We start from the raw sequence: 8,562 nt of genomic DNA on the forward strand, positions 1-8,562 counted from the left end.
CAGTAGTTGAAGACACATATGTAAGTGAGTTCGCCCAGAGAGGACAGAACTCTTGGGAATACCAAACTGTGAATGGAAAGCTAATGAAGAAGACACAGAAAGGACACTAAAAGTTAACAACCAAGAAAAGGATTGTGGGCCACTGATAAGTGAAGGGAAATGAGAGCATTTCCAGAAGATAGTGATTAATGATGATTAATGATGATTAATGCTTTAGGAAGGTGGAGCTGGATGAGGACTGAAAAGAACAGAAAAGTCCCTGATGGAAAGAGCGTGAGTGAATTCATGGATTCCCTACTAAATTAAACACCATAAACTGGGCCAGTGAATGTTCAGCTGCACAGGTAGAGAAATTGAGAAGTTGAATTGTAAAATTTCTCTAGGGTTGAGTTTTTTTCTGAGCACATACAGGAGAGAAATCAAAGAATAGAATAATGAAGATACAGGTAAGGGTTTCTTCCAGGCAGTCAGACAAAGGAGTAGAGGAAATTTGCTCATCAGAGTGCTCAAGAAAAATCTCAATGAATTTTGAGTAATCACCATCAAAAGGCTGTGAAAATGACAGATTATTTTCAAAGAAAGTGAAACTAGAGTTTTAATCAGAAGTTTCATCAGAAGCAATGACATTTCTTGTATGAATCTTGAACCTTCTATTCCTGAGTCAGAGGGATTCTCTATTACCTTTTCTTACGGAAAATAGGGAGAAAGAAATGTTAAAAGTGTAACAACTTCATACTAGTTTGAGGCAGACATAAAGATTTATTTGATTATTGAGCAATTAAATAAATACCATCTGCTTCTTCCTTATCACAATGTTATCTTAAACTCTGGCCTAAAAGATTAACCTTGGACCTTAAAGGCCCAATACTTTCTAAATGAATTGTGGATAACACCCTCTTAGTCCACTATTACAGAGTTGTTGGGAGTTAACGTGTGTAAAGCAAAGTAAGTTAATACATGTAAAGCATATGGTCAGTACACAATAAACATTTGTTGTTTTTTCTTAATCCTCTTACCTTTCCCCTTTAATTAACCCACACAACAGGATATGAGCCGCAGAAGTTAAGCAAAGGCAAGAAAGAGCCTAGGGTTTGAATCTATAGGTTCGGGTATCAGAATACCTGGATTCAAATCTATGTTATCTCAGACAAGTTACTTAATTACATAATACGTGCCTCAATCTTCTCTGTAAAATTAGATAATAACAGTATCTCACACTGTTCATGTGAGGATTAAAGAAATGATAGAGTCAAACACTTAAAACAGTACCTGGCACATTGAGAAAACCTAGTAAGTAATAGCCATTATTCACAAAGAATTACTTCTTACTGAATCCAGGCTCTTTTACTGCATAAATACATAGCTTCTGGGCCAGAATTAAATCATTTTTCTTACTGAAAATCATTACCTTATTACCTCTTAGTTTTTGGTGGCAACAACTAAGCCAGCAAAATTTTTACTCCAAAGGTTAATACAGTCCTAGCTAGTGAGGAAAACAGTCATGAATTTACATCCTCATTGAAAAGGACATTTAGAATTTATTCCAGCTTAAGGATAGCGCAGTAAATAAGGTCACAGAAGAAACATACTTGATTTTGATCCACATGTTGGTGATATTTGGCCACTGGAACAAGTACACATGTTAGGACGGGAACAAAATCCATCTCCACAACTATTTCTACAAATTGCTGTAGAAAGCACAACAGGGAAGCAAATGAGTAATAAGGTAATAAACCATAGTTTACAACACAAGAAAGCTATAGTTAAAAACAACAAACCTGAAAAACTAAGATATAAAATATGTGATCTATAAAATCTAATTTCAGATATGCAATGAAAGTACCCATGAGAACAAGTCTCACGAGTATCTTCATGATAATGTGCCAACCAATGAAGCTATTTCAAGTTCCATCATCCTAATCCTTTAACTCTCCTATCAACACAGGTCATCTTTTTCCATTCAAGGCAAAGTTTATATGCAGAATTCACCCTGAGAAGATAGTCTTGGCCCTAGGAACTGGGAGGGTTGAGGAGACCCAGAGGCCCTGCATATGCTCAGAAAACACAGCCCACTCTGTAAAGGACCTTCACAGGAGGCAGAAAATGTTAAATTGGCTGAGCCAGAGACTCCAGGCCCTAACAATTTAGCCAAGCCTCAGGGGTTCAGTGCACATTCCTTCCCGGCTGGTATCTGACCTGCCCCATCATCAATCTTTGTTCCCCTTAATAATTCCCTCTCTCTTTCCTCCAGCCATTCTTCTCCCATATTATCTCCACAACCTAGCCTATTCCTGCTGCTCAGAAAAGCTGCTGCGACATTTTGATGGAGGGAAAGTCACAGCCTCCTGCAGTTGTGACCTCCAAGGTATGAGGGTCATCACGGCCAAGAATGTTAGGCTCACTGACACAGCACATACCATGGATCCTCACAATCGGTGGCTGAACACATTCAAATGGGGAGGCTCTCCCATACTCTGAGTCAGTTCATTTAGGAGCCGAGAGATTTATCTCTATATCCACAACTGAATTTTCTCTTTGTGCACAGAAGCTATGTGCTTTAAGGCTCCATGACTGGATGCATGAAGGCCAGAAGAGGAGAGTCTGGGAATGCCCTGAAACTAGCTGTAAACATTTATGCGAATATGCGTACTCGTGTGTCTTGTGCTAGGGATGGAGCTCACAGCTTTCAAAGGGATCTGAGACACTCCCCCCCCGCCCCGAATAATGTAAAGGCTGTGTTCTATAAAAGCAAACTAACCCAGTAATTGTTTCTCTTCTCTAAACTGCCTTTTGACATCCACATAATATAGCCAGCAATGTCACAGATCATGGTGTGCAGAGAGAAAACTGCTTTTCGGCAAGAACATGGTCCCTACCATGGAGCTGACGATTCTTAAAATGTACTCGAGTTTCTGATCACCAGTAACTTCTCCATGACAAATGTTCACTAAAACAATGTTTTAATTCAAAGCCCCTCGCTCCCAGCAGGTAGACATTTAGTCTAGGTGTTGGTGATACACAAAGTGCTCCTACCCAGGTCCTAAACCCAAAGAAGATCTGATGGGCTAGAGATGCGTTATCCTCAGACAGATCCCGATCATGGCCACAGACGTGCAGCCGTGTCTACGGGCCAGTGAGAAGCAAGAGTGCTTAGGCCTTTGTCCTCACACACATCTCAAGGCTATGGTATGCCTCGCCTAAATATGTGCCCCTCCCACAATCACACAAAACCAGGAGACCCAGAAATACTGCAGGGAGAGAGAGAGAAGACCTGGGGGCTGGGGTTCCAGAGATGCTGGAAGATGCGTGGCACAGTAAAGACTGCATGGTATGCAGGAAGTCTGAGGTTGAGTTCTTGTTCTGCCACTAATCCACCAAAAGTTTGGGGTAAAAAAACAAAAACAAAAAAACACAACTTCTCTGGGTTTAGTTTCTTTGTTGGTAAAATAAAACAAAGAGATTACACTGGAGTGTTCTGTTGTCTCTTCAGGTCTCAAACACTATGATTCTGAGCCAACCCCTTCCCACGGTGATTCCACTGATCAAAATGCCCTTTGTATCATAATTTCACAGTAAGTAAATTAATAAGCAACCTTGCCCATTGCTTCATGTTCTAACAAGACTTAGAAAAAAAAAAAAGAAAAGTGAGAAAGTCAATTCTATCCTTTTTGACACCAATATCTGGAAGCTTGGTAGTACTTCAGCGATCTTCGCAGCCAACAATTAAGAACAATAACAACAAAACACAGAGACTGAAAACAAAATGCATTAGGTTTCCAGTAGTTTGAGAAGTATGTTTTTCTTTTAATGTCTTCTTTTCCTCATGAAGCCTGGTCAAGGCCAAACATGAACATTTTAGAAGGTGCTCATTTTAATATCTTTCTATAGAGAAGGAATGCTGATGTACAAATATAGGAAAAATTAATCTTTAGTCTTCATTTTCTATTTGTATTTTACTTATCCTTTGTTGGTATGTGGCCTCATAGCTTTTCTTTTTTGAAATGGTGTAAAGTCAATAAATATAATAAATAATTTATTATCAGAAAATCCTGGAATCAAAATTCTTGGTTTTAACTACTGTGGTTTCGATTTGGTTACTACCTCCATATATTATCATTTTAAATGTCAAAATAAATAGGCTACTGAATTTAATGCAGAATATTAATAGTTAAAATTTAGGTGAGATTCGTACAAGAGATTATAAAGGCATTACATTCTCCCTCTATTTTATACTCTTGGGTATCTGAAATATTTTTAAGCGTGGTAATTAATATTTTTGTAGATATCTCCTGACACAAGTGTAGCAAATGTTTCTTGGAAATATAAAGATCATTTCAAGTCTGTGTTTTTTATAGATTTATGATACATGTACATTCCAATGTATCTCAAAGGCACCCAGATGTTTCAAGTAGTAGAAATGCAGGCTACAACATTCACTGTTACTCTGAAATGTACAAAGCTGATCTTCTAAACAAGTAAAGAGCACAATGTTATTCAAAGACCAAAAGTATTTAAAGCTGACACTCAGAGGGCCATATATTGGGTTGTCGGAAAAGTCATGACGCATTTTTGCAACAAAAAACATAGAAAAAACATGTCATGACTTTTCTGACAACTCAATACATAATATATGTGTGTATGTGTGTGTATGTGTGTGTGTATAATGTCTCATATATATGTGTGGGTATATATATATTATATACGCACGCACACACATACGTATATGTATGTATATATGTATATTTCTACTGCGAATATTCTGGAAGGCTCTGTTCTCTGGAATTCCCATTCCACACTGATCCAATAAAACCTGACTTTACAGATTTTCAACACGTACCATAAACCAATCCTTTCTCCTCGGCTGCTCTCCAACTCAATAATGGCAGTCACATTCATTACATTTAGTGAGTCAGACTTTCCGCAGTGCCTAAGTCACTCCCAGCTAGTATGGCAGGTGTGTGGTGAGTGACGTTAGCTGTTTCAGGATTGTAGGGACCATGTAAGTTTAAGCAGGCCTGGAAATGCCCTACTGGCCTGAAGGAGTAAATGCACCCTCCATAAATGCTTCACACATATGACTTCTGTGTGAGAGAGAAAAGAATGCAATACCTCTTTCTTTTTAATAAAAGCAAAAGTTTATAACGAAAGGGTATGCTTAAACTATTTATGAATCACCTTAAAGAACAGTTGTTGTTTCCTATTTTTGCCTCATTACTGGAGACTGGGGGATTTTTAGGACAGAAAAAATAAGAAACTAGTCTCCACAACACTTGAGATTTTATTCCTTTTTAAAAACTGTACTGAAAAATGCATTAAGGGTTGATCTCAAACCCACAAAACCAATAAACATAGAGTCAGAGATGCCACTACATCCTTATTATCCTTTGGCTAGTGGGGCTTGCCCTTTTTCTATGTTCACAATTGCACAATTATCTTTTTCCTGGAGAACATCAAGGTCAATTTAAAGTCAAGATTGGCCCTAAATGAATATACCGCCTGTGATACCTGGCTCTCCTCCCAACAAGACAAGTGTGGCCGTACTATATAAACACACTGGAGAAAGCCAGTCACATTTCAACTCACGAATTCACAGGCATGTGAAATAAGGCATCCTATAGTCCATCACTGGGAAGCTGGTAACTAAAGGCTTCTCCAATTAGAACTTGGAGAGCTGTGTACACACTTTGGAAACTGAATAAAATTATCAAAACTTTTAAGGTCAGATATAAAGAACTTCTGAAGTTCTAAGACTCACTATACTCTATGAGATTTTTGGTTCTTAAATCCTAAATGTAAATGTCTCCAAAAAATAAAAGTCATTTGGAAGAGTTCTCTCTTATAAAAATTTTGTTAACCTGGGTCAAGCCTAAATCCCTGAGTGCTTCTTTCATATCTAATGTTATGTGGCTGTTGAGATGAAACCAGAGATAATAAAGTGGTTTTGTACAAAGGCCTAAGAAAGCTTGATCTTCCTAAGGCCTAAACCTCATGCAGAGTCAAAAGCCAGTTAATTTGCATAACCACATTGTGGTCTTATCTGGACTCTTTTAGGAAAAAGTGGTTTTGAGTTATCTGGGAAACTGCTGTACTCCCCCATCAGTTTGTATTAATAGACATAGAAAGATAAAACTTCCAAGTTATCTTTGAAACCTTTATCGTTATTGCCCTTCAACAGAGTCTGGAAGTGAGGTCTAAACTAACGCAAACCGGCTGCTTCTTCCCCACCATTCAAATGGGGCCACGTCCTGAGTATCACCGCTATGTGGACACTGGATTCTAAATCAAAGGACTGAATACAAGAGGTTGGACCCGAGATGGGGCCGAGAGAGCTGCCCCAAGCTGCGAGCGATCCCGGGCAATCACTCACGGACAATGCATTGGTTTCCTCCAGGGAGCGTCTTCCATCCTGGACAGCAGTAGGAGTGGAACCTCGATCCGCACACGTTGGGCCTGCGATGGACAAGCGACGTCATACACGTGTAAGGAAGGGTGCAGTAACATATTAGCGGTTTTCGTAAGCAAAGCCGTGAGAATAGATTTCGGGACAACAAACAAACCAAAACTACACTTCATATGTTTGGGGGCGCAGACATGGAAATAAATGGGCTAGACACTGGAATGGGGGAGGGTGAGAGACGTCTAAACATTACCTTTCATCTGCCCTCCGTTGCTGCCTTTTTAACGGGCGAAAAAGAAACATGGAAACATATCATTTGCTAGGATTCTAGCCTCCGGATGCAGAGAACAAAGGGAACATTCTGTTTCAAAAATCCTTGCTCTTGTCCCCAAGTCCATACCTACTTGATCAACTATAACTTGGGCCCCGAAGTGTCAAGGAAGACGTGTCCAAAGGTGGAGCGCACGGGTTGGTGATTAGAGTGAGCTGTAAGCCCCGCACACGTACTCAAACAAAAGACTCGGGAGCGGCGCCCCCGACGGTGGGGTGCAAACAGGCTCCACCAGCCCGGGCGCGGGGTGGACTCAAACCCGCCTTCCACCCGACATTCAGAACCAGTTCGCGCACCACGGGCTTTGCATACGCTCTGCGATCCGCACCCGGGGGCCTCCGACCCACTCGCCGCCAACCTCCCCTAGGGGGGGCTTCCTTGCCGGCGGACTTGCGGAGGAAAAGAGGGAAGCGCTCTTAGGAGTCCGGGGTCTCCTAGTGGTGGGAGCCGCGGCTCTAGCCGCCAGAACTAGGTTCAGGGAGGGCGTAGGATGGAAAGCTGCCAAGCTGAGGTTCCCCGGATGCGGCCTGCCCACCTACCCTCGGAGCACGTCCTGCTGTCCTCGCCTGCGGACGCGGCTGGCCGCCGCGGTGCCCTCCTCCCGGTAGTCGGGCACCGCGAACCCGCCTTCAGAGCCTGCCGCCGCCGGCCGGACCTGTTGCGACGGCAGCTGGGGCCGGGGCAGCTTGGGCGGCGGAGGCTGGGGCTGGCCGGCAGTGCCCTGCGCCCAGAGCGCCACGCAGCCCAGCCACACGAAGTACGGCTGGAGACACAGCCGCCGCCGTCTCCCCATCGCGGGCGCCAAGAGCGCGCGGACCGTGGTCCGCGGAGAGGGAGCGCTCAAAGACAAAATCTGCGCGGCCCGGAAAAAGTCAGGGTCTAAAGAGCTCTTCGTCGGCTCCCGAGACTCCCTTGGGCTCGGGCTCCCTGCTCTAGAGGGAGCCCCGGACCGAGCGCCAGCCCTCTGGCCGCCGGTGGGGCACGGGCTCTAGCGCAGCGGGCGGCGAAGCGCGGCGGCGGTGCGGCCGGCAGCCCCGCGCGGTCCACGTTGCATCCCCCGGGCCACGGCCCCGAGCGACTCCAGGACCGCCAGCGGGCGGGGGCGGGAAATTACAAAAGTAACCCGAGCAGCCGCGGCGTAAAGTTACAAAGAAAGCGGACCTCAAAAGAAAAAAAAAGGGCCTGCACGCAGCGGCTCGGCGGATTCCGTGCGCTGCCGGCACAGATCTTGGAAAGCCGCAAAAGTCACCCGAAAGAAGCCGGCAAGCAAACAAAAGTCGCCCCCGAAAGGAGAGGGGGTCTCCTCCAGGCTCGCCCGGAGTCCCGCGGGGGCAGCGACGCGCCTGCGACGGCTGAGGAGCCGAGCGGAGGTGCGCGGGGCCGAGGCGAGCCGCCGGTGAGAGGGAGGGCGGGAGGCTGGGCTCCGGCAAAGATGCGGCGGGTGAGGGCGCGGCGCGGGGGTTTTGAGGCCCGGCGGGGCGCGGGGCGGGCCAGCGGGCGGCGGCTGTCAGTGGGGGCTGGAGCGCGGCAGTCCACACGTGGGGCGCAGCCCGGACCGAGGGGCCGGCGCAGAATGGGCGGGGACAGAGTAAGGGGGCGATTGGGTGGGAAGGAACAAGGGGAGCTGGGACCTGGGGGAGGGGAAGAGGAAGGAAGGGGGCAGGGTGAAGGGAGGGGAGAGGACCGAGATTGGGGAGAAGGGGGGCGAGCCCGAGAGGAAGGCCAGGACTGGAAGAGGGGTTTGGAAAGAGGGATTGGCGAGCCCGGGTGCGAGAGGAAATGAGCGGGGGATGGGGGCGAGGTTAGGGCGAGGAGAGAAGTGGGAAAGGGGAGG

The 8,562-nt window shown here is 45.3% G+C and overlaps 1 protein-coding gene and 1 pseudogene across 1 annotated transcript in view; both read right to left on the reverse strand.

Moving 5' to 3' along the window:
• Window positions 1-8,090, reverse strand: part of FBN2 (fibrillin 2) — a 280,792-nt gene extending 272,702 nt beyond the window's left edge. The window contains exons 1-3 of the mRNA XM_019635313.1: window positions 7,268-8,090; window positions 6,368-6,450; window positions 1,590-1,688 (exon numbers count right to left, since the gene is read on the reverse strand). Coding sequence (XP_019490858.1) covers window positions 1,590-1,688; window positions 6,368-6,450; window positions 7,268-7,521 — 436 coding nt within the window. The 5' untranslated portion in view covers window positions 7,522-8,090. The remainder of the gene's footprint in view (window positions 1-1,589; window positions 1,689-6,367; window positions 6,451-7,267) is intronic.
• The window catches only part of LOC109379036 (L-lactate dehydrogenase A chain-like), a 22,406-nt pseudogene continuing 21,504 nt past the window's right edge, over window positions 7,661-8,562 (reverse strand).

The sequence above is a fragment of the Hipposideros armiger genome, unplaced genomic scaffold, assembly GCF_001890085.2.
Source record: "Hipposideros armiger isolate ML-2016 unplaced genomic scaffold, ASM189008v1 scaffold_21, whole genome shotgun sequence".
Classification (NCBI taxonomy): domain Eukaryota; kingdom Metazoa; phylum Chordata; class Mammalia; order Chiroptera; family Hipposideridae; genus Hipposideros; species Hipposideros armiger.